At 52.2% G+C, this 25,499-nt stretch overlaps 1 protein-coding gene across 2 annotated transcripts in view; it reads left to right on the forward strand.

Moving 5' to 3' along the window:
• Positions 1-25,499, forward strand: part of CHD9 (chromodomain helicase DNA binding protein 9) — a 2,123,706-nt gene that overhangs the window by 1,363,408 nt on the left and 734,799 nt on the right. For both annotated transcript variants that reach the window (XM_078670246.1, XM_078670247.1), the window contains exon 26: positions 14,574-14,663. In XM_078670246.1, coding sequence (XP_078526372.1) covers positions 14,574-14,663 — 90 coding nt within the window. The remainder of the gene's footprint in view (positions 1-14,573; positions 14,664-25,499) is intronic.

Consider the following 25,499-nt stretch of genomic DNA (forward strand, 5'->3'; position numbering starts at 1 on the left):
ACACTATGACACACTAGAGACCCTGTTACAACATCTTCCAGATCAGTATAAGGAGGCAGCTGAGATGCTTATTCAGGAAGGGAAGCTTATCTCCAACGCTTCGATTAAGTGTGCACTGGATGTGGCGGACACCGCGGCCAGAGCCATTAACACCAGCGTCATGTTGAGACGCCAGGCCTGGCTCAGGATCTCCGGTTTCAAGCCGGAGATACAGACCACCATCCTCAATCAGCCAGTAAACCCAGATAGGTTATTTGGTTCTGAAGTGGATACCACCTTAAAAAAGATAAAAAAGGATACCGAAACTGCAAAATCCATGGGGGCTCTCCAGTCCCAGCAGTTTCGGGGCAGCACTTTTCGTCGCTCAAGCAATAGAGGTGTTTCCAGAGGCCAGATGTCCTAGCAAACGCAATACAATAAAGGTGGGTCGCAGTCCTCTTACACCAAGCAGAGTAGAGGCGGCTATCGGGGCAATAGCACCAAGGGCAGAGGTCGTGGAAACAACAACTCCCGCTCCTCCGCCACCAACAAACAGTGACAGCCTGTCACTGCCCCCCGACCATACTACACCTGTCGGGGGGGAAACTCCAGCAGTTCCTGCCCGTCTGGAAATCCATCACCACAGACCGGTGGGTCAGGAAACTTATCCAGTTCGGTTATTGTCTGGAGTTAACATCCACTCCACCCAACATGCCACCAAAACACCGTCCTATGTCCACAGAGCATTTGCACTTATTGCAGCAGGAGGTACTCGTCATGCTGCAAAAAGGGGCAATCGAGCTCGTGCCGGTGGAGGAAGAAGGCACGGGAGTGTACTCCCTGTACTTCTTAATCCCAAAAAAGGACGGGTCCCTCAGACCCATACTAGACCTCAGACCCCTGAATCAGTACATTCTATCAGAACACTTCCATATGCTCACACTGCAGCAGGTTCTCCCGTTGCTCAATCAGGGAGACTTCCTCGCAACTTTGGATCTCAAGGATGCCTATTTCCACATTCCACTGCATCCATCACACAGAAAATACCTCCGGTTCACTATTCAGGGTCGGCATTATCAGTTCAAGGTCCTACCTTTCGGGGTGACCACGGCGCCCAGGGTGTTCACAAAATGTCTGGCGACAGTAGCTGCGCACCTCAGGAGGCAGAACGTTCACGTTTACCCTTATCTGGACGACTGGCTTGTCCAAGCAAAGTCGGCCCAGGAGTGCGCCGTCAACATGTCACACACCATTCACCTTCTTCACGATCTGGGATTCTCGTTGAATTATCCCAAGTCGCACCTTCAGCCAGCCCATGTGCGGCAATATCTGGGTGCGACGATCAATACTCTGGCAGCCACAGCTCAGTCAACTTCTGTGAGGATCGACAGCATTCAGTCACTGATCCAGAAGTTCAGACCACAACACTCGCTTCCAGCGAGAGTGTTCATGCAGTTGATAGGCATGATGGCCTCCTGCATCTTCATAGTCCCGCACGCGAGGCTACATATGCGTCCGCTCAAGGAATGCTTGGCTCATCAGTGGACGCAGGCTCAAGGACAGTTGAACGGCCTAGTGTTGGTAACCGGTCGGGCATACAGCTCTCTGCATTGGTGGAATCCACACAACCTTTGCAAGGGCCGACCGTTCCTGGAGCCTGTGCCACAGATTATCCTGATGACGGACGCATCTCTCCAGGGATGGGGATCTCATGTACTCCACTATACGGTGCAGGGACTATGGACAACGCAGCAAAAGAGGATGCACATCAACTACCTAGAACTGATGGCAATCTTCATGGCATTGAAGGCATTCAAAGTACATCTGTGCAACAGTCGTGTTGATCCGGACGGACAACATGACGGCCATGTACTACATTCAAAAGCAGGGAGGTACACACTCTCAACAGTTGTCTCATCTGGCTCAGAGCATGTGGAAGTGGGCCATTCAGAGGAACATCTCCCTCATGGCGGAACACCTCCCGGGCAAGGACAATCAGATGGCGGATCTGCTCAGCAGGTACAGCCACCAAATGCACAAGTGGGAGATACATCCATCAGTACTTCACCCGTACTTCCAGCAGTGGGGTCATCCAGAGATAGACCTGTTTGCCACAAGGGAAAACGCAAAATGCCAAAGCTTTGCCGCCAGGTTCCCTCACCCACAGTCGCAGGGCAATGCGATATGGATGAACTGGTCAGGCAGATTTGCGTACGCTTTTCCCCCTCACCTCTCATCCCGCTGGTGGCACGAAAGCTAAAGCAACACTCGGTGAAGCTCATCCTGGTTGCTCCAACGTGGGCACGCCAACCATGAAGCACCACGTTTCTAGAACTCTCCGTGGTACCGCATCAAAGGCTGCACCTCACACCCAGGCTTTTGACGCAGAACCATGGCGACATTCAGCATCCAGATCCGCAACAGCTCAACCTGGCGATCTGGCTCCTGAAGTCTTAGAGTTTGGCTACCTTCAGTTGCCTCCTGAATGCATGGATATCATACGGGAGGCAAGAAAGCCCACCACCAGAGCTTGCTATGCAGCGAAATGGAGGCGGTTTGTCATTTACTGTACTGAACACAACATCAACTAGCTAGATGCATCCACTCCCAACATCATCTGTTAATTGTTACATCTTTACAAATGCAATCTAGCATATTATTCCATTCTGATACACTTACCCGCCATAGCGGCTTATCTCCAAAACAGGCAGCATCTCTCCGTTTTCAGAGTGCCTGCCATTAAAGCCTTCCTAGAAGGACTGAAGCGGGTCATCCCTCCCAGGACCCCGCCAGCTCCTGTATGGAACCTCAATGTGGTCCTCACCAGGTTGATGGGCCCACCTTTTGAGCCTCTACATTCATGTGAGATTCAGTTCTCAACGTGGAAAGTGGCTTTTGTCATTGCCATTATGTCTCTACGACGTGTTAGTGAGCTACAGGTGCTCACTGTACAAGAGCCATTCATTCAAATTCACTCCAACAGGGTGGTGCTGCGCACTAACCCTAAATTTCTTCCTAAAGTGGTTTCGCAGTTCCATGTCAATCAGACCATTGAGCTGCCCGCGTTCTTTCAAAACCCAGAGACAGTAGCTGAAAGAATGCTCCACACTCTTGATGTCAAGCGAGCTCTGATGTACTACATCGATAGGACCAAAGAATTTAGGAAGACACAACAACTCTTTGTTGCCTTTTCAGCCCAGCACAAAGGCAACCCCATTTCCAAAGCAGGTATAGCCAGGTGGATCGTTAAGTGTATTCAGATTTGCTATCACAAGGCTAAGCGCACTTTAACGGTCCCCCCAGAGCCCACTCCACCCGCAAGTTGGGGGCCTCCATGGCTTTCCTTGGTAATATCCCTATGGAAGATATTTGTAGAGCAGCCACATGGTCTACACCACACACATTTACTAAACACTACTGTGTAGATGTGCACTCCAAGCAGCTGTAGGGCAGGCTCTTCTTAAGACACTTTTTCAAACGTCTGCAGCTGGCACAGGCGGCCGCCGTTAATGGAGGGACTGCTATTTATTCTATGCTATAGATATGAATTCAGCAGCCCACATGCCTCGAACTGAATATGCTACTTACCAGTATGCATCTGTTCTTGGCATGTAGGGCTGCTGACATTCATATCGCCCGCTCTCCTCACCGGCGCCTGTAGCGGCTGCAGAATTTACACTTACTCTTAGCATGGTCATCGCTCACACCGTTACACTCCATCATCGCCACAATGGCTAAAAACAATCTGGGGATGGAGTCGATGCCCATGCGCACTGTAGTCCAGGGGAGGAGCCACCTATCTCGTGATACTTCGAAGACTCTTCCAGGACAACAATGTGCAATCATCCGGACCCAACACTAGGCGGCGATCTATGCTATAGATATGAATGTTAGCAGCCCTACATGCCAAGAACAGATGCATACTGGTAAGTAGCATATTCATTACCCTGCCAGTAATTTGTGATGGATACTTCTACCTCTGGATGCATTATCTAAGAATATATGTCAGACTGAATACAGAAATTTTTTCTTAGTAGTGCTCCCCACACTGCTAGGTGGTGGTGTGCGGCTCCTATTTGGCTCCATACTATGCTGGAAGAGACCGAGCAGAGGCACTTATAAGTGCTACCCCTGCTCACTGACTTCAGTTCTTTTCTTTTCACACCTTTCTCGGCAGATCTGGAGTTCAGCTCCCAATTTTGTCTGTTTTCTGACTACTTCTAAAATGATTTATAAGTGTGCTAGGGTAGGTCATCTCCTCTGAAAACATTTCAAGACATGCTACAACTGCAGGGAACTGATGTTGGTAATGGATATCTGGTAGAGACGAGTCTAGCCGCAGATTCCTTCACGTAGAATTATCCCCCGGCGTGAGACTGGATCCGGAAAACTTTTGCCACAGCATCCCTGCGCGCCGGGGGAGGGGCGACACCACGCGACTCCGCCCAGGCGTTGTCCGTGTAAGTGACGTCAGCGAGGTCCCACCCCAGCGAGCCTACGTCAGTTTTCTTCTGAGAACTTTTCCGCACCACAACGCGGAGCCACCAGACAAAAAACTATGGGAGCATGGGAACAGTGTGCGAAAGAGTAGAAAAAAAGAGAGACAAAGGACGCCATAAGTAACAGTGCAACACTGCAGTGTCCAAAGGCAGGGGCAGAAGAAAGAACAGAGCGGAGCCCTGAGCAGCCACCCTGCCAGTACATAGACCGCCTTCCCCCTGAAACAAGGAACATGCGAAAAAAGCCATGATACACGTAAAAGGCCCACCACCCCCATCCAGAATAAGAAAGGGGAGACAGTCCCAAGACAGACAGAAACACAAACCTCCAAGCCACCCCAGCATAGAGGGCAACCACCCCACAAGGAAAAAGGGCAAGGCTTAGCCAAATGACCCCTATTCGGAGGTAAGCAGAGGGGCCAGGGGCCAGGACCCTCAGCAACAACAGGAAGGAAGGGAGGGGAGAGAAGGACAGAGATTGAAGGTAAACCCCCCAAACCTGGAGTAACCAGAGCAGCGGGGCACAGAAGCACCGTAACCCCATCCTCCAAGGAACTAAGAGGAGGAATGAACCGCAACCAGACGGAGCCACCCATCAGGAGCAAAAAAGGGACTTATAGGACACACAGCCCTCCACCAGGAGGCGAGTACCGAAGACCATCGCAAGGGTCCTCGCAGAACGGGGAGGAATGACGGGCCGGGAAGGAATCTGCGGCTAGAATCGTCTCTACCAGATACCACGTTACGGAAGGTAAATAACTCGTACATCTGATAGACTATTAGCTGCAGATTCCTTCACGTACAATAGATACCCTAGCAATACCCACGTAGAAGGAGGGTCTGCAAAAGAACCCCACCAGCCTGGACTGAACAGAAGGTCCCACAGGGGACCAGATCCACGGGCTAGAAGAGAAACTTCATCCCCGCCAGGCAAGAGGAACCCTCACAAAGAGAACATCACCGACCCCAGAGGGTGTATGAGGAAAAAGAGACTAAAGAGGCAGGTACCCTCACAGCAGAAGAACCAAGGGCAAGGCTAGAGGGGTCGAAGCACCCCACTCCCTCACAAGTCAACAGAGCTTCCATCCAATGCCAAGACAGGAAGAGTAGGAAGAAGCAGAAGAAGAAGCCCAGAAAGCCCAAGGAAAAGAGGAAAGGAAGGCAAGCTCCCTCTAGATGGCAGGCAACAGGCCAGCAGTGCCAAAAGTCATTAGCTGCCAAAGGCAAGAAGAACAGCCCGGGGCCCCAAAAAGACCGGGCAGTCTTCGTCCGACAAGGGAGCACCCAGAATCACACCAGCCCTCAGGACAGGGGCAGGAGGGTGAGAAAATGCCTAACCCCAACACTACGACCTCAAGAAGTAAAAGCAACATACAGAAACACCACGGAGAACAGGCAACCGAAGGCGACCAGAACTCCCAAGCACAGCGCAAGCTATATAACAGCTACCACTACCCCACATAGGGTACGTTAAGTCCCAAGATATGGGAGCCCTCTTTGGAAGAACTACCACAGCAGAGGAAAAAACAATAGGACCACGGGGAAAAACACCCCGCACAAGCAGCCCAAGCAAAGCAGAAGGCCTAATCTTAGGGGCAAGTCTGCGCAACAACTCCAGCAAACACACACACAAAGGCAACAAAGGGCCGTCCAGCAGCCAACAATGCCAAAATCCCAGGGAAGACTCAATTGCCAGAAAGCACACTCCACAGAACAAGCGGCCTAAGAAGGCCCAGAACCAGCCCAACTCCGCAGTCACTGAGGAGGGGAAGGAGGAGGAGGATAAGGTGGAGGAGGACGGAGCACCGCCAGGAACTTTTGGATGGTGGAGTCAGCCGGGGCATGGAACAACAGGCTCCCGTCAAACGGAAGATCAATGAGCCGCTACCGAATATTTTTGAGGGAACACAGTCCCGAAGCCAAGCATGGCGACTGAGGAAGCCATGGCCCGGCCCAGCACCTCTGAGGTGTCTAGATTGGAGCAGAGAATAAACGCCGCTAGCTCCCGGCCATCCACTGCATGATGCCGTAAGTCCACCTGGACCGTCTCTTGGGAGGCTGTGGATCCCAGAGACTCAGCTGAGTCCCATAAACAAGAGGAGGCCCTAGCCAAAACAGACAAGGTGTTAAGGGCCCGCAGGGCAGCGCTGGTCGAGGCGAACATGTTGCACCCCCAAGAATCCAGCCAGCAGTCCTCCCGGGACGGCAGAGTCAACAGAGGCGGCAGGGAAGGAAAGGCGGTCCGCAAAAGTGGACTGGCAGCAGAGGGGTGGAGGGAAAGGCACGCCGGGTCACGCGGCGACGGAAGAGGCCGGTGCAGAAGGTGGTGAGGCACCAGATCCCCTGAGGTGGGACGCCTCCAAGCCCCCCTCAGGAAAGAAAGGAGCGATCCCTCAAAGGGAAGTAAGATCTTCCTTCCATCAGAGCCCTGGTGGAGAACCTCCAAGAGATGGTCCGCCGGAAAGTGAGCAACCGGGTCACCCATAAGCAAAATGCCCATGGCTGTGAACACCACGTGAGCAAAGGTCACACCCGCCTCCGTAGGTCCACGCGGTGGAAAAAGCAGCTCCTCCGAGGGCGACGGCTGCAAACTAAGGCGGGTGTCCCCAAAGCCAAGCGGGATGGGCAAAGCCCCGACCTGGAAGTCAGAAGGAGCCGAAGAATGAGGCACCTGCCGCTCTTCCGACGATCACCTCTGCCTCAGGAAAGGTGGTGAGCCGCCCTTAGACGACCACGCGGCGATTAGTTTCTGTGGAGGATGACACCAATATACAGCCTGCCTCCGGAGAAGACGGGGCGTCCAAAGACTATTCCGCAGCACGACTCCTGCGCGGAGCAGATGAGTCCGCTGCCTGAGGAACAGCGTCTGCACCACCCAGCGTCTCCGGACAAGGTTCCTCTCTGTCACACCACATCAGGGACCAGAGGGGAGCCGGAGCCGAAGTAGCCTCGGGGCGACGCCGACTTGACCCTCACCGAGGCAGCCGCCTCTGCTGAGGAACGAGAAGGGCCTGGGAAGTGACATAAAGTCTTCCGTCAGCCGCGGCCCAGAATGTGGCGGAGATCGTCCGGCAACCCCTGTGGCGGCGCCAGGGACGATTCAACCTCCGACGAGGCAGCCGCCTGTGGGGAGGGACGAGAGGGTCCCGAAGAGGGACAAGGGGTCCCCACCCAGTCACGACCCGGAGCGGGACGAGGTGGGTCCACGGACCCCTGTGGCTCCACACGCTTCAGCCGTTGCCAGCGCCGTAGTGGCGTCACCTCGGCTTTAGACAGGACCACCTTGTCAAGAGACCGAGAAGGGCTCGGAGATTCGACCCGAGCCCCGGCGACCTCCCGTGACACCACAGGTACTCCTGCGGGAGTTTGCGGCGAGGCAGAGATGCCGTGGTCTGAAGGAGGTGCCCCAGAGGAGCTGCACCCCAACAGCACCACATCCTCCAAGCCTGGATCCGAACCAGTCGGCGCCTGGGCCGGAGCCGCCGGCGGCGCAGCAGAGGGCCTCGCGACTCCATCTCCATCTGGACTCTCGACGCCCCAACACCGGGAAAAGGTGCATAGGACGACACGCGGACCGCATCACCCGCGGAGAGCCCATGCCCCCGGCAGGCCGGGAATCAGCCCCCGGGGACAAACTGCGACACTTACCCACAGGGGAGCGACGCTCAAGTGACATCGGAGAAGGGCGAGGACTACAACCACGGCCGTATCTGAAGTCGTCCACCGAAGCAGACCGAGGGGAGGACGTAGACCTGGAGAGCCGTGCCGAGAAAAGTTTCATCCGGCGCTCACGCCTCAACTTCAGCTTCAACTGTTGGCACGCCGCACAATCAGTGGTGCCGTGATCCTCCCCCAAACACCACAAACAAATGAGATGAGGGTCTGTCGCCGACATAAGACGCCCACACGACGTGCAAGTCGTGAAGCCTGAAGGCATTCGCACACTGTTCCACAAAGAAGGGAAAATGGAAGGAGGCAAGGACCGGATCCGCGTTGCACGCAGAAAATGAAAAAGCTAATGTAGGCGCGCCAGGGTGGGTTTCATGTGACCTCGCTGATGTCACGTACGCGGACGGCACCTAGGCGGGGCCGCCCTGCCCCCGGCGCACAGGGATGCTGTGGCAAAAGTTTTTCAGGCCCAGTCTCACGCCTGGGGATAATTCTTCGTGAAGGAATCTGCGGCTAGTAGTTTCTATCAGATAAAAGGATTCATCAGGAGAATGAGGGGGGTGCAAGCTATCCTCATCACCACCATTGATATCCTGGGGTGCACCTTGGTCTGGCATAGGATCAGAGACAGAATCATAAAGATCATGGATCCTCTGATGGTAGTTGTGTTGTCGTACATAGACATGGTTGGAGTCAGGCTGCATGACAACTGTTTGCACTTTTGTAATTACACAGCCAGTCAGGCTCAATTTCACTCTCCATGTCAGTACAATAATGAATCTTGAGGTTGTGGTAGATGGCGGTACCAGCATTGGTACAGGCCCAGTAATGAGGCTCAAGGGGTTAGATTGCTCTGAGGAGGGACTCACTGGCAATAACTCAATGGAATCCTTTGCAATTTTATTGGGCCCCGGAGGTGCCAGAGGAAGCCAAAAGTGCACTGAAAACTTGCAGCATGGCCTCTTTAAAAACCTTGATTTTCTGCGTGGTTGACAATGGCCTGGGAAATTTGTAGCACATCAGGAGAAATGAGAAATTAGTTATTCGGCCAGAGATCTCGAAATAACGTGTCTGCCATTATGATGTCATTGCGCATTCACTTTGGAGTCAGAGTGATGGGACTGAGTTGAATCGCGTTTTGTTTCCTTGTGCTCAGGCCTGGACTTACAGGAGGAATTTGAGCGCAAACTAACAGTTGTGGGTACAGCCCAGCTACTGGGACCAATACACCGTTACCGAAGGTAAGTAGCTCACACACCTTTAAACTTTGATTTACGGAACGCAGTGAGTTAACATCTCTCCTGAGACAGAGCTTGAATTGGCACATGGGCACTAACGGAAGTGTGCCTCATTTCAAGTGGTGGTTTTGGAAGGCAGCGGAGGCACTAGAATTGCAGCTACACCCCATCGACGTCCGCGGGCATGACGTCAGCAAGGTCACATAAGCCCCACCGACTTCAGTTTTTTCTTTTTTGTGTGCAATGTGGATCCAGATAGTGTCCTGGTCTGTTTTCAGGCCTCCTTTTCACGCTTTGCTTTTAGGAACAGTGTGCGAATGCCTCGGGCTTCAAGACGTGTTCTGATTGCCCACGCAAGATGTCGGCGACTGACCCTCACCCTATCTGCATGTGGTGTTTGGGCGAGCACCATGACTACTGACTGCGAAGCTTGTCAGCACCTCAAACCGAAGTCCCGGCGGGAGCGCCAGATGAAATTGCTGTCGGCCCGCTTGTCCAGGTCGGTGTTGTCCCAGCGTCCGTCCCCTACCTCGGAAGCCAGGAACCGCCAATTTTGTCTGCGGCATCGCACTGCGCAATGGCCCCAAGGGCGTCGTTCGCCAGCTGGTAGGTCCTGTAGCTTGTCTCCGAGGCCTTGTCCTCGTTCGGTGTGCGCGGGTTCCCCTCAGGACGTGCGCCCCTGCCAGTCGCCACCCTACCTGCCGTTTCCCAGAGTTTCGGCGACTAGGGCCCAAATGAAAGCCTAGGCTGCGACTCTGCAGGCTTCTTTGGCCCCTCCGCCTCCTCCTGAGACGTCTGCGGATCCCCTGCCTCGCTCGGGGCCTTCCGTGGAGTCGCCGGCTTCAGGTTGTAGGAGAGTGGTGTCAGGGCGCGGTCCTGCGGGGCTCCCCTCTTCGACCCACGGCGTCCCTGCCTCACCGCCAAATCCTTCATGGCTCCCTGTGGCGTTGCAGGAGGTCGCCGGGACTCAGGGCTTGTGCCAGATTCCCTTTAGCCCTCTGAGTGAGCGGTTTCCTCACCAGTGGCCGAGCTGGAGCCCTTTCGGCGCCAAAGGCTTTACTACCCGGTCCTGGCGGTGCCGCGGGTGGAGGCCGGGGCTTGGGGTGCTTTCCCGAGTCCCTCTCGGCCCTCTATGCGGACGGCTGCCCCGTGTGAGGTCGAGTTCCTTAGTCAAACTGGCTCTGAACCTGCCCCATTCTCCTAGGGAGCACGTGGTGGTGGTGGTGGAGGTCGTTGCTCGACATCGAGCCGGTACCTGTGGCGGACTCCACAGGGCTGTGCCGGCTTCGGGTTCTTGATTCGTCTCTGGAGGTTCCTTCCTCTCCGGAAGGTTGTCATCTCCTGGTCTCTTCTTCGCTGGAGACAGGACGCCACATTGTTCCTTTTTCACCGGTGTCTTCCAAGGAGGGCTCCTCGCCGTCCCCGCAGCCTCAATCCTTAAACCCTCTTTTCCGCAGCTCGCGATTGGCTCCGCCACCGGCTTCTCCGCCCTCCTCGAGGCTCCCTTAGGTTCCCCACTCGTCCGTGGATCACCCACCATTCAGGGGCTGGCCGCTTCCCCCTCTAAAGTACTTGGGGATGGGCGGCTCAGTTTGCAGCTGTCGCCCACGGAGGAGTTGCCTACGGAGACCAGTGTTGCCTTTGTTCTGGCATTTCCAGGCTGCTGGCATTTTGAGAATGGGTGACCCCGTCACCCCATTCCCTTTGGACAATCTCTTGGAAGTTCTCCACCAGGGCTCTGGTGGACGGGAGCTGTTCCTTCCTTTCGAAGCATCGAAGCACTACTCTCTTTTGGGGGCTTGGGAGCGTCCTGCCACGGGTGATCCGGTGCCTCAGCCGCTCCTGCATCTCCATATTCCTGCTCCGCACGACCCAGTCTGCCTTTCCTTCCACCCTTCTACTCCGGGCTCTCTTCTGCGGACTGCTTTTCCGTCCTTGCCTGTGGTGTTGTTTCCTCCGTCTCGGGAGGCCCGCTGGTTTGATTCATGGGGGTGTAACATCTTCTCTTCATCCAGTATTGCTTTTCGGGCGCTTAACACTCTGTGTTGGCCAGGGCTACCTCTAGCCTGTGGGTTTCTGCAGAGTCTCTTCTTTCTCATGTCTCCCATGAGGGTGCCCACGCTGATCTGCGACACCATGTGTTGGATGGTCAAGTGCTGGCCGCGTTTATTCTCCGTGCGGCCTTGGATGTTATGCTCTTGGCCGGGCTATGGCCAGTTCTTTGGCTCTCCTTCGCCCTGCTTGGCTGAGGGATGCGGTTTTTCCTGAGAATATTAGGGAGCGTCCAGTTGACCTGCCCTCTGATGGGGTTCTTTTGTTTAACACTCATGCAGACTCTGCCATTCAGCGTTTCCTTGCGGGGCTTAGCCCTCCTCCCCCTCCGTAGGCGGGCTTGTTGATCCTCGGGGCTTGTTGGGAGGCGTTATCCCACCTGTTTCCTGGAATCTGGTGTTTGAGTGGCCCATTTGTATCTTCTGTGTGACTTGACGTGCCTTCGGGGTCCCTTTGTTGGCCCCTCTCTTCTGTTGGCTGCTGGTTCTGCCTTTTTGGCAAGTGTGTATTTTTTGGCTGATTGCAAAGCTGTCTGTGGTTTCGACCTCAGGTCTTATGTTCTTGTTATCTGATGCGGGATTTTTTTCCCTAAGAGTGGTTCTCATGTTTTCTTTGGGACGGGTTATACACTAATTGGGGTACTTGTAGCTATTGTTTAGCTCTGTCCTTCGCTGCGCGGGTGTGGACTCCATTTTGCGGGTTCCTCGCCTTTCCTGGTGTTGCTATATACTGCTGGTGTAGTTTCTTTGCCTTGTCTGGGCGTAGCTTGCATTGCTCCAGGTTCTGTCATTCTCAGTATCTGCTGCATCGCTGGACCAGCTTTGGCACACCGTCTGCGGCGTTGTGCTGTGGTGTTTCTGCCCTTTTTTGTTCGGAGTTTCAGCCTGGTCCTCTCCCTGGTGTTCCAGGGGGATGGAATTCCTGGTATTTTCCTGTGTTCTGGCTGACGGATTTTGTCCATCCTACACGTTTCTCTTCTGGTTGGTCCCACTTCTTTTCGTGGGTCGATTTATGTCCGGAATGGTCTCCTTTTAGTTTTTTTTTCTAGATTTCCCTGGCCTTTGCCTTTGTATTGCGCTCGGCTTCGTCTGGGCGCTCGGTTTCATGGTACTTGCCAACTGCCGGCTGCGCCCCCGCCTGCTCTTTCTGGTCCACGGCCGGGGGCCTTGGCGTGGGCCCTTGTGCTCTTGTCCTGCAGGAGCCTTGTGAGACCACGTCTTTCTTCTAACGCCTGCCTTTCTTTACTGTGGAGCGGTTTCTGCCTTGTCCGCTGACTCGCGGCTGTAGCCGGTTCAGCTGTCCCATTCACTGTGTGTTTTCCTGTGGGGGGCTTTGCTCCATTCTACCTCTTCTCCTTGGAGCCTAGGGGTGATTCTTCTTCCTCGGTACTCCTCTGCCATTGTCTGTCCCTCCAGGGCTTTCTGGCGGATGTCCTTGGTACCTTGGCTGGGTGTCCTGACCTCCTTTCGGCCTTGTCCTTGCTTCATTGTGCTTGGTTGGGGCAGGGCCGTCCTTCTTGTCCCCATTACATATCCCCTTCTGGGGCCCTGTGTTTCTTCCTACTGGGAGGCTCAATTGCAGGCCCTCCTCCCTTCTGGGTATGGCTAGGGTATCTATTCTACGTTAAGGAATCTGGGGCTAGTAGTCTCTATCAGATGTTCGAGTTACTTACCTTCGGTAATGATGTATCTGGTGGAGAAGATTCTAGCCGCAGATTCCTTCACAACCCGCCCTTCTTCCCTGGTCTGCGAGGACCTTCAACTTGGTCTACTGCACTAGTCTGCCTCCGGGTGGTTTTGCCTTCTGTGAGTGCCCTCTTTTACTTCCTCCCTAATGGGATGCTTCGTTCTGTTTGTTTGATCCACTCTTTCCTTTCTTGTGAATGCTTGGTGGGTTCCTGGGTACTTCTGCATCCCCACACCCTGGTCTTCCAATGTGGGGCCTACTTACGCTCTTCCCCTTTTCATTGCTTGAAATTCCTGACTCCTCTGTAGTCCTCTTAGTTGGGGACTCTTGGCTGTGCCTCGACCCTTAGCTCTTACAGGGGATGCGCCTCTCCTTGCTGGGGTTGTCTTGGGGTAATTTGTTGTTACTCTTCTGTTCTGGCTTTGTTGTCATTCACTGTTTATGGAGTGCGATTGCAGGCCTCTTAGTCTTCTTTGACATTTTTCACATACTTTTCTGCCCCCAGGGAGGATATCGTATTTGCTTGCAGGGTTGCTTCTCAGTAGCTGTGCTCTGCTCTTCACTTCTATGACTTTAGGTGCCACAGTGCCTGGCACTCTCCCGATTGTCGCGGTCCCTCACCATTTTCTTTTTTCCTTTCTGTTTATCAGATTTTTTTCGCACACTGTTCCTATATTCTCACAGTTTTTGTTTGTGATGGCTCCGTGTTGTGGTGAGCAAAAGATCTCTGAAGAAAACTGACGTCGGCGCGCCCGGATGGGGCTTATGTGACCTTGCTGACGTCACGCCCGCGGATGACATCAGGGCGGAGTCACGTGGCGCGTAGAGCTGCTTTGGCAAAGAAAATTTTCCGGATCCAGTCTTACGCCTGGAGATAATTCTATGTTAAGGAATCTGTGGCTAGAATCTTCTCTACCAGATACATCGTTACCGAAGGTAAGTAACTCGTACAACTGGAGTGATATTTTAATATAAGGTATGCATCCGAAAGAATCCTACCTAATTAAGTGATGTAATGCTAGGTGATTTTTTTAAAATAACTAGATTGCATTGTACATAGTGGCAGGGATGTACCAAGTATAATAGTCATTTTTGTGTATGAGTCTTTATGTAAGCATGCTATGTTGTCGGAGAATAATCAAAACAATCCATTTCTCTAGAAATTGGCATTATAGATGTTGCTTATGCTATGTTAACTAAGAAATAATGAAAGATTGTTATCAGGCAATAAGTGTGCAAGATGATAATGATAAAGAAAGCACAACTGAACAGCAGCTTGTTTATATGTATAAGGTATTCTGAACTCTGAATTTCCTAACTTGGCATGGACAATATGAAGATGCATTACTTTCCTCTGTATAACAGTATAACTTGCATTTTGAACAAGATGTACTCATCTGAAATTTGAGCAAGTGTGCACTATTAATCAGTATTAAATAAACTATTTTAGGGTGTTGCTTCGAGTACGAATGCTATATTATCTAAAGCAAGAAGTCATTGGCAACCATTACCAAAAAGTATTTGATGGAGCTGATTGCAGGTATAATTTTCTTGCTACTCACATTTTATTGTGTAATACTGTGTAATGTGCTTTTTAGGTTGTTATATTTTGTATTTCATTGTGATTTTGGTTGTAGGGCTAAATTAATCTTGAAATTACTTGGTATCAAAGTTACTGTGCCTTTGAAAATATGTAGATGTAATACCGTTGTACGGTGAGTGATAGACATATGCAGATTGTATATCTGTGGATGTTAGAAGGCTAAATGTGTATTTACAGATTAAGTTGTAAGCACAGCGCAGAGGAACGTACCAACCATGACACAGCACTGTAAAAGCAATGGGAATAAATTGCAATAAAAATGTATACATTTTGTAAATTAAATAGTTGAGCTGGCTATTATCTCAGATGCTAGGACGGTGACTAGAACGTTCACTTTAAGCGTTTTGCTTCCTTTGAGAGGTTCAATTGGCATTTTAAAGGTTGTTTTCAAATAATGGCACCTTTTAAGGTGACCTTTTTCAGGCAGTAGATGCACTCAGAATTGCGCCTGTGTGCTTAGTGTGAGAAGTTGGCCTGGTATATGGTGACCACTAGTTAGAGTGGGCACCTTGTACCAGTCCAAACAACCCTTATTGATGATTAGGTTAAGGACAACCTTTTATGAAAGCTATCTTAGTGGTAGCTATGGAGAGCAGCCTTCAGGCTATGTCTTGAAGGGATGTAAATACAAATGGGACACATTCATGCCCAGCCAAATGCACAGCTTAGTGCCTTCCTTGCGACATTCAAAACTCTATCCGTTATCTCCAAATTTTCATTTTCAAACTGTTTCATTTTATAATCTTTTTCATGTTTACTCAATCTCTTATTTTAGAATCCACGTGTGGAATGTGTGCCTGTTTTCAATTTTCTTATATTTACTCTCTGCCCCTCCGGACCTCTTGAATAAATACGATTAATGCCAGGCTCATCTCAGGCAGTGTTTAATCCATAAAAACCCAATGCATTTCGGGCGACGCAGCACCCTTCTTCGGGGGTCACTAGAAATAATAGAACATGTACCAATTAATCATCCATTATCAAATATACACTTAAAAAAGGCAAATGAACAACTACACGCAGGTTGTTATCAGAGTATTGATTATGCACCTAGCTAGCACCTCTACATGATGGTTCATATCAATCCTATATCATTCTTATAGGTCGTGGTTGATTAAGTCCATGAGTTTTTCTCCCCCCGCAGTGTTCTACCCTCACTAATCTGCAGTTTGTATTCATGTCTCTCCGTTACCCAAAACTGTCTTCTCCCGCTTTTATCTACAACCCCTATTCATGTCTAAACATTTAAATCACCGCTTTTATGTAAAGTCATGCAAACCCTCCAACCCGTAATTTTACAAAAATATTTGTTAAACATCGTCACAGATTCTCACTAATGCTCAAACAATCTCAAACATGCACGTTCTTGTGGTGCACACTTTCGCTACATATACTGCTGTTAACCTTCAAGCACTATCTCTCCTGTGCGCTCATATTCCCAGTCTGAACATTATTTCCATGTGCTTTGCTAAATGTCACGTATCCCAAAATTCACTGAATTCACATACCTGCCGTCTGAGTTGTAAAATCCTCTCTTCTAAACGAACGGTTACAACATAACACTAAACTGTGTCACCTGCCTATTTTCAACCAACGAACCCGCCCTCCTCAGTCCCTATTGGCCCAATATCCTCTTTCTCAGGATTGGTCATAAAATAACTTTAACATCGTTGCTGTGTACTTAAACCAAGACAATAAACTCTATTCCCCATAATGCAATTTCCCTGCTATGTCCGTTTCCTATTTTACTTTACTCGTTGCCTGAATGTTATTAAAACATAACACTTCTAAGCCCATTGAAATAATTATTTTTCGGCGCTCCATGTTTCAAAAGCTCGAGATGAGCCCTGATGTTCCACCAAATCACGTTGGTTTTCTATTCCATTTCTTCTTTAGTTCATGCTTTATCTTAGATGGGTGCAGTCCCTTGGTGGGCATAGTTACGACAGTTCATTGAAGATGACGGATGCACACCTAATTGTTTAATGTTTCATCCAGCTTTCTCTGTTTAATTCGTGTTAGTGTGCAGATTGGTAATGTGGCATGCCCAAATGCCACCAGGTACGACCATGGTAAATACAAATGGGGCACATTCATGCCCCAGCCAAATGCACAGCTTAGTGCCTTCCTTGCGACATTCAAAACTCTATCAGTTATCTCCAAATTTTCATTTTCAAACTGTTTCATTTTATCATCTTTTTCATGTTTCCTCAATCTCTTATTTTAGAATCCACGTGTGGAATGTGTCCCTGTTTTCAATTTTCTTATATTTACTCTCTGCCCCTCCGGACCTCTTGAATAAATACGATTAATGCCAGGGTCATCTCAGGCAGTGTTTAATCCATTAAAACCCAATGCATTTTTGCTTCCTTTGAGAGGTTCCATTGGCATTTTAAAGGTTGTTTTCAAATAATGGCACCTTTTAAGGTGACCTTTTTCAGGCAGTAGATGCACTCAGGATTGCGCCTGTGTGCTTAGTGTCAGAAGTTGGCCTGGTATATGGTGACCACTAGTTAGAGTGGGCACCTTGTACCAGTCCAAACAACCCTTATTGATGATTAGGTTAAGGACAACCTTTTATGAAAGCTATCTTAGTGGTAGCTATGGAGAGCAGCCTTCAGGCTATGTCTTGAAGGATTGTAAAGCAGCCTGTTTTATCAGTCCGTTACCTGAATGACCAAATGAAAGGAGAACCACACAGGTGTGATAAAAATATGTATTTATTACTAAACACTCTCTACTTATCTCTTTAGGAGATTAGAGCACAAAGTACACAATATTAAATCACTAGAACGACAGTAAATAGCACAATACACAGTGGGCTCCAGGGGTAGACCAAACCATATACTAAGAGAGTGGTATAAGAACCATGACTTGACTAGACACAGTGCCTAGAGCACTTAGAATAGCGGGGATCCCAAGGTAGTGACACTGGGGAGCCATGGGGGACACGTGCAGTTTGAAAACAGCTGCGAGCTCCGTACAACTCTATGGGAAAGTAGCGGTTGGAATTTTAACGTTTAGGGCACTTAGGAGAGCACTTTGAGCAAACCCTTTCAAACTTAGAAGGTTCTAAGGCCGGAACCCATGTGAGCACCGGAGTACATGTGTTACCTAACCCAGGGAAGCCGGGTGCATAGGCTTCAAATGGTGTCGGATATCTTAGTCTTTTTCATTGGCGTGATGCTGAGAAGTGCTGCTGCCGTGAAGAGGAAAAGTGTCCGGTTGGATCCAAGCCTTGATCGAAACTGAGAAGAACTTGAGAGCAGAGGGGGCAGAGTCTGGGTCACTTGCCAGTGACCAGGGGCTCGGTAGACGAATGCCTACCGATGTCGGGTGCTTCAGGTGAGAAGAGGTGATGCTTGACTGCAGCCACGGGGACCAGGAGACGTCGAGGATGACCAGCAAGGTCCTGGTGACTCCCTAAGCAATGGAGAGTCAGGGCACATCTGGAGCAGCCAGGACGGCCCACTGAAAGTTAAAGTTATCTTCATAGGGATCCACAGGCCAACGGACCAGGGATCGCGAAGGGACCTCGAGAGGAATCACAAAATACTAGCCCACGGAACACTCGTGGAGTGTAGGCCAGTAATCTTCGATGGAATCACTGCTCGGGGTCTGGACTACAAGTAGCCCAAAGCGCAGCTTCAGGTGTCGCCGGAAAGCAGATGCTTCTGCAAATGGACACAGTGCCCAGGGGTTCGGGTTGCATGGTCCCCACTAGGGATACGGGTCTCAGGTTTGCTGAGCACACTAGTCGACCTCGGGGACGCTTAGAAACCCACCTCCTGTGTTGCAAAAGTCTTCGGAGTCTTCAGGAGCTTCAGAGATGCAAACCGGTCAGATGCGTCTTTGGTGCCTGCTTAGCAGGGGAGTAACTCCTTTACTCCAAGAGAGATTCTTCAGTCATCTAGCTTAGTGTAGATCGTCGAAGTACTTGGTTTCTGTCGTAGAGTTTCGTCCAGGTAAACCTAAAGTCCTGTAGCCAGGGGTTCCTACTTTATACCCAAGGAAGGGGTGGGACAAACTCTGGGGACCCACCTATGGGAGGGTCAGGACAGAGGGGTGGCTACACCCATGTGCTTTGTCCGGTTTTTCGCCAGAGCAGTAGCAAATGGCTCCTGCAACCGGTTTGAGCTGGACTATGCACAGGGACACCAAATGTGCCCCCAGTACAGACATCAAAGCACTCTCGGAGTGCACCCACCCTGCCCCAATGCACTAAACCCTGTCTGGGAGGTGGTTACATCTCCCTGTGACAGGAAACCTGTTGTCCAGCCTTCCCTGCTGGAATTTCGTCCAGCAGCAGGAGGGCGGACGCGTGTCTGTGGCTGGCAGCATCCATCTTGTGATGCCAGGGTTCTGTAAAGCTAGTACCGAGTGTACCGAATCATACCTCCCACTCCAGTTACTGGTGTGGAGATAAGATTCCAATGTGTTAGACACCAAACACAGTAGGTTTCTTTGCAGCCGTTTTAAAGTTAGCATTTACCGTGAGGTTATAAGGCACTTAAGAGTATATGGTATGGCTGCATCACAGAACAACCCCGGAGAATAGATTCCGAAGGCTGCAGACGGGCCCTGCTCATGCAAGGGGCACCCTCTCACATAAAACCCAGCACCCTGCCTTCAGGATTGATAAAACCTGCCATAGGGGTGACTGATAGGTTTATATGTGTAGTGATAAGGTAGATATAGTGAACCTATATCGAAGAAAGGGGTGCATGCACCACCCACCTTACACAGGTTGCAGTAGCAGACCTGTGGTGTCAATTTCAGTGGACTCTCAGGGGTGGCATAATACATGCTACAGCCCCTGGGAGGCCTCTGGGGTACCTATGCCCTGATCGATTGACCCGGACTTGCTCCACCAAACCCCCCAAACGCCTTGAGAACCTCACGGGTGAGTAGCTTGCTCTATAAACCACTGATTGATTGATTGAAGCCCTGGGTATATAGTATACCATATACTAGGGACTTCTAAGGGTACCCCAGAATCCAATCTGGAGTGTACCTAAAGTGCATGCAATCAATTTAGAGGAGAAAGGAGCTAGGCTGGGGTCCTGAAAAGCAGGATCCAAGCCAGACTAAGTTGAAAACAGTGAAACATCATCAAAAAGTGGGGGTAACTATAAGAAGCAGATCCTAGTCATGTACACATAGTGATGAGTGCAAAGACTTCGGAGGTTACTTGCCATTGACATTTTCAAATTATAATCTAGAATTGTTAGCCAGTCTACACAATTGTATATATATATATACCACATATATTGGTGTCTTGCTTTAAAAAAATGTAACAGATGAATTTCAGGATTGTTGCAAATATCACTTCACAATGGTAGAGTTTGAGAACAATTCAGCTTAGTCTCACTCCAAGTGATTAAGAGATTTTCAACTCCCCTTCAAAGAACAAGGTCACAGTCTAAAATAGGAATGTTGTTTTGAATCTCATTTAACCCTCCCTAAGTGGTTTGATATTCAGGCACCAATAAGTTGAAAACATTGGTGCATATTATTTTGACATTAAATTTATCCTAACTGCATATTATACTTTTATTAATTATCAAACATGTATTTCTACAGTAGTTCCCAAATGTTCAATGTTCTGTTGCAGTGGACTAGCCCATCACCAACACACTACAACCGTCCGAGAAAATCCTTTCTTGGGAAAATGTCGGGGTGCAAGGGGAAAGATTCTTTCATGTGCCAAGATTGTTGTTTTTTCCAGTGTGACACAGTGCGCTGACATCACAGTGATTTATAATGACACTAGTCAGTGCCTTAGCGCTAATTTCACTTTGATCAGGGCTTAGGTTGTGTTAGGGGGGCGGAAGGGCAGGTGAGGTGCATTTCAGATCCCCGAGCAACGATCTAAGCAGGAGAAGTACTGTGGAGAAGCAGTATCACTCTGTTAGAAATGGGGTTTCCAGTTGGCTAAGGCTTGCGCCAAAGCCAGGCAGAAACCACCACTCTAGTCAGGGCAAGGGAGTTACACGCCAAAGATAACCCCTGCTCACCCTCTAGGCAACGTGACGCTAGCAGTAAGGCTTATCCCGGAGGCAATGTAAGTTAAGTATCTGAAAGAGACACGTTAGTGATAGATTCCTTACCTTAGAATATCCCCAGGCGTCATACTGGATCCGGAATTTTTTGCGTAGCAGTACCCTTGCGCGTATGTAGGCGTCGTCTGCGTCCGTCGTCGGCGTAGTGGGCGCCGTGATGACGTCGTCAGAGTACTTAGACGCCGCCTCCGCGTGCTGACGTCAGTTCTTCTTTTTTCCACGCCAGCAAGCACAGATCTGGAAAAAGCAGTACTTCTAGTCACTTTTTGACTAACTTTTTGGATCATTTTGATAATCTTTTCGAAGTCGAACGACTCCGATCGGTGCCATAGGGATGCCTGGATTTAAGCACTGCGAGGATTGCGACCGCACGATATCGGTCACGGATACTCACCGCCGGTGTCTACTCTGTCTAGGCGTCGACCATGACGACAAGGCCTGCCCCGACTGCCGGGCCCTATCTTCGAAAGCCAGACGTGAGCAGTCCCGCAGGCGACTCGAACTCCGGCAGTTGGCACCGCGCCGCGAGAGGTCCCGGTCCCAAGGGAGGTCGAGAGACAGGTCGCGGGGTCGGAGCCACCACAGCTCCGAGAGTCGGCACCACTCCTCCGGGTCGAAGTCGTCGTCACGTAAGAAACACAAGAAGTCGAAGAGGCGTCATCGCTCTTCTGACTACCCCCGACGCTCGCGCGATGCGGCCCAAGCGGCTCCGCCGGAGTCTCGGGCGCCGCGTCCAGCTCCACACCTTCCGGTCCCTGGGCGAGACGCGACGCCGTAGGAGATCGAGCGCTTCCTCATGGCCATGAGGTCCCTTTCTCCTCCGATGGGCTGCGCGGCACCTCCGGGCCCAGCGGACCCGTCTGGGCCCCCTAGCGGGTCGGGGACTTTGGCCCCGACGCCGTCGGGTGCTTAAGCCCCGACGCCTTCGGGCCCAGCGCCTCAGGGCCCCCTGGTCCCGGCGCTGCAGGAACCCACTGGATCCGCTTCGGGATCTGGGTCGTCGTAGGTAGACCTTACGACCCGCCCCCGGCGTCGGTCCGTCAGTTGTCACCTCCGGCGCCGTCCTTGGGCGGCGCCGTCCCCGATGCCTCGCTCGAACCGGTTCCGGCGCCGGAGCGGCCCCGCTGGGCGCCGCTTTCGACGCCGTTTGGGGAGTTTACCTTCTATGAGCCGGCCCCATCCATTGACAACCCTGATTATCAGGAGATGGGTGATGAGGAGTGTTGGGAGGGGTCTGAGGACTCTCTGACCAGAGAGTGTCAGTCTCAAGAGGACTGGACAGGTGGACTTGGGGATGCCAGTGGTCTGAATAGCTCACCAGACACTGGTTTTGTCTCACCTCCTACCGTGGCTTCGGAGGCAGGGGCAACCTACAGTGTGGTGCTGATGAGGGCAGCCAAGGCCTTGGGCCTTGAGCTCCCCGTCGCGGCCTTAAGGACTAACCTCCTCACTGAGGTCCTTAAACCGCAGTCAAGCTCGGCCGAGCCTCTGCTGCCCTTTAATGAGGCCTTAACCGACGTTCTTTTGGGCACTTGGTCAAGGCCCGCTACGAACGTGGCCAGACGCCACCGCCCGGCCCCGGGCGACCCATGTTTCCTGTCCACCCACCCCACCCCCGAGAGCCTGGTCATCCAGGCATCCAATTCCCAGACCGCATTCCCGTCTGCTCTGCCGGACAGGGAATCCAAGAGGTACGATCAGTACGGTAAAAAGATCTTCTCCTCCCTTAGTCTGGGACTGTGGTCTTCCAACACCGCATGCCTCTTGGGCCGCTACACCCACTCTCTGTGGGATACGGTTGCGGAAGTGCTGCCAGAGTGTCCGTTGGAGGTACCGGCCAAACTCTGCCAAGACCTTGTGGAGGGCATGGATGCAGCTAGATATTCTATCCGGTCTGGGATGGATACCACCGACTAGGTAGAGCGATGGCAACGACGGTGGCGGTCAGACGCCACGCCTGGTTGAGGTCCGCCAACTTTTCGGCCGATGTCCTAAACACACTGATGGACATGCCAATTGATGGCCGTCGCCTTTTTGGCGACAAGGCAGACCATGCGCTTGAGCGCTTTAAGGACTCCAGGGCTACGGCCAAATCCTTGGGCCTCTCGGCCCGCGCCAGCAATCGGCTACCTTTCACTCCTTTCGTGGCCACGGAAGGGGTGTACCCACACGTGCTGCCAGCCATGCTCTGCAGGGTAATACCCAACGCGGTGGCGGCCGTGGAAACCGCCGTGGCGGCGGTCGGGGACAACGGCGTGGTCAGTCCACACCTTCCCCCGCAGCATCCGCCTCAAAACCCTCCTAGTCCGTGCTTATCGGCCCATGTGATGCCAGTGGGGGGCAGGGTTCGCCATCAACACTCTCACTGGCGCACTGTCACTTCGGACAGGTGGGTGCTGCAGATCGTCCGAAGGGGCTACTCCCTCCCCTTCGAGACGACCCCTCCAGCCATGCCACCGCAATTCCACCGCGTATCGGGGGATCATTTGCGACTTCTGCAGGAGGAAGTTACGGCCCTCTTGGCCAAAGGGGCCATCGAGCGCGTTCCTGGGCCAGAAGTAGGGTGTGGTTGCTACTCCCACTACTTTCTGGTACCCAAGAAGGACAAAGGGGGCCTACGCCCTCTCTTGGACCTACGGAACGTCAACGGCTTCCTCCGGAAGGAGAAGTTCAAAATGCTGGCTCTGGCTCAGGTTTTGGCTGCCCTAGACCCAGGAGACTGAATGGTAGCGTTGGATCTGCAGGACGCTTATTTTCACATCCCCGTCGGGCCGGCCCACCGGCGTTACCTACGGTTCACGGTAGGCCACGAGCACTTTCAGTTTACCGTGATCCCCTTCGGCCTTACCAGCGCACCACGGGTGTTCACGAAAGTGATGGCGGTGGTCGCAGCTCATCTGCGCAGGTTAGGGGTTTCAGTCTCCCCCTACCTCGATGACTGGTTGTTGAAGGGGGGCTCGCCCCAAACAGTCGTCAGCCACCTCCAGACGACGGCAGACCTCTTGCACCAGCTGGGGTTCGCCGAAGTCAAACCTGTGTCCCTCTCAGAAGCTCCTTTTCATCGGAGCGGTTCTCGACTCGGCACAGTTTCGGGCTTATCCTCCGGAGCAGCGGGTCCGGGATATTCAGGCTCTGATTCCACTCTTTCAGCCTTTATCCCGGGTCTCGGTCAGGTTGACGCTGCGGCTTCTGGTGCCGATGGCCTCCTGCATCCTACTGGTGCATCACGCCAGGTGGCGGATGCGGGCTCTGCAGTGGGACCTGAAGTGTCAGTGGGCCCAGCATCAGGGCAACCTGTCCGACCACGTCCTGATCTCGGAGAGCACTGCAAGACCGCTGCAGTGGTGGCTCACGGACCGCGATTGGGTCAGCGGCAGATCCCTCTCCCTACCCCAACCAGAGCACGTAGCTGTGACGGACGCGTCCCCCCAGGGCTGGGGGGGCCACATGGGAGAGGCGGAGATCAGAGGCCTCTGGTCTCCGGCGGAGTCCCGGCTCCATATCAACCTTTTGGAGCTGCGGGCGATTTGTCTAGCACTGAAGGCATTCCTCCCCTCTGTCGGGAGGAGTGTAGTGCAAGTGTTCACGGACAACACCACCGCCATGTGGTACTGCAACAAACAGGGTGGGGTGGGGTCGTGGACCCTCTGCCAGGAGGCTCTGCGCCTCTGGCAGGGGCTGGAACGCCAGGGCGTGACCCTGGTGGCTCAACACCTGGCGGGTTCTCTGAATGCCAGGGCGGACGAGCTCAGCCATCGGTGCGTGATGGATCACGAATGGCGGCTGAACTCGGACGTGGCGCAGGGCCTCTTTCAGCAATGGAGAGAGCCTTGGTTAGATCTATTCGCCACTGAAGAGAACGCGCAATGTCATCAGTTCTGTGCGTTGGAATTTCTAAGGCGGCACTCGCTCGGAGACGCTTTTCGTCGCGAGTGGAGTTGCGGTCTGTTGTACGCCTTTCCGCCTATACCACTTCTGCCCAGAGTGCTGAAGAAGATCAAGCGCGACCGGGCCCAAGTCATCCTTGTGGCTCCGGACTGGGCATAAAGGTACTGGTATCCCGAGCTACTCAGTTTGTCAGTCGATCCCCCGGTTCGTCTGCCTCTTCGGGAGGACCTTCGGTCGGAGCAGCAGCGGACGGTCCTCCTCCCGAACCTGTCCAGTCTCCACCTACAAGCTTGGAGATTGAGCGGCGACAGTTGAGGCCATTTGACTTGCCTCCTGAAGTCTGTAACGTCATTCTGGCAGCCAGGCGTCCCTCCACTAAGTCGGTATACGCCTGCAGGTGGAACAGATTTGTGGCATGGTGCACAGCAAAGGCTGTGGATCGTCTTGCTGCCCCTCTCTCTGAGGTTCTTCTCTTCCTTCTTTCTCTTGCCCAGCAGGGCTCTGCTCTGGGCACTATCAAGGGCTACCTTTCTGCCCTTTCAGCCTTTATAAGGCTGCCTGATCAACCTTCTTTGTTCAAGTCCCCTATTGTAAATCGCTTTCTGAAGGGCATCACACACACGTTTCCTCCTGTTCCGTTTGTGATGCCTCAGTGGGACTTGAATCTTGTTCTTACATTTCTGATGTGCGCTCCATTTGAGCCACTTCACAACTGTCCTCTCCGCCTTCTTACTCTGAAGACCGCTTTCCTGGTTGCCATCACCTCTGCCAGGAGAGTGAGTGAGCTCCAGGCCCCTTCTTGTACTCCTCCCTTCCTTTCTGT

This window comes from Lissotriton helveticus, chromosome 12 (genome assembly GCF_964261635.1).
Source record: "Lissotriton helveticus chromosome 12, aLisHel1.1, whole genome shotgun sequence".
In the NCBI taxonomy this organism is placed as follows: Eukaryota; Metazoa; Chordata; class Amphibia; order Caudata; family Salamandridae; genus Lissotriton; species Lissotriton helveticus.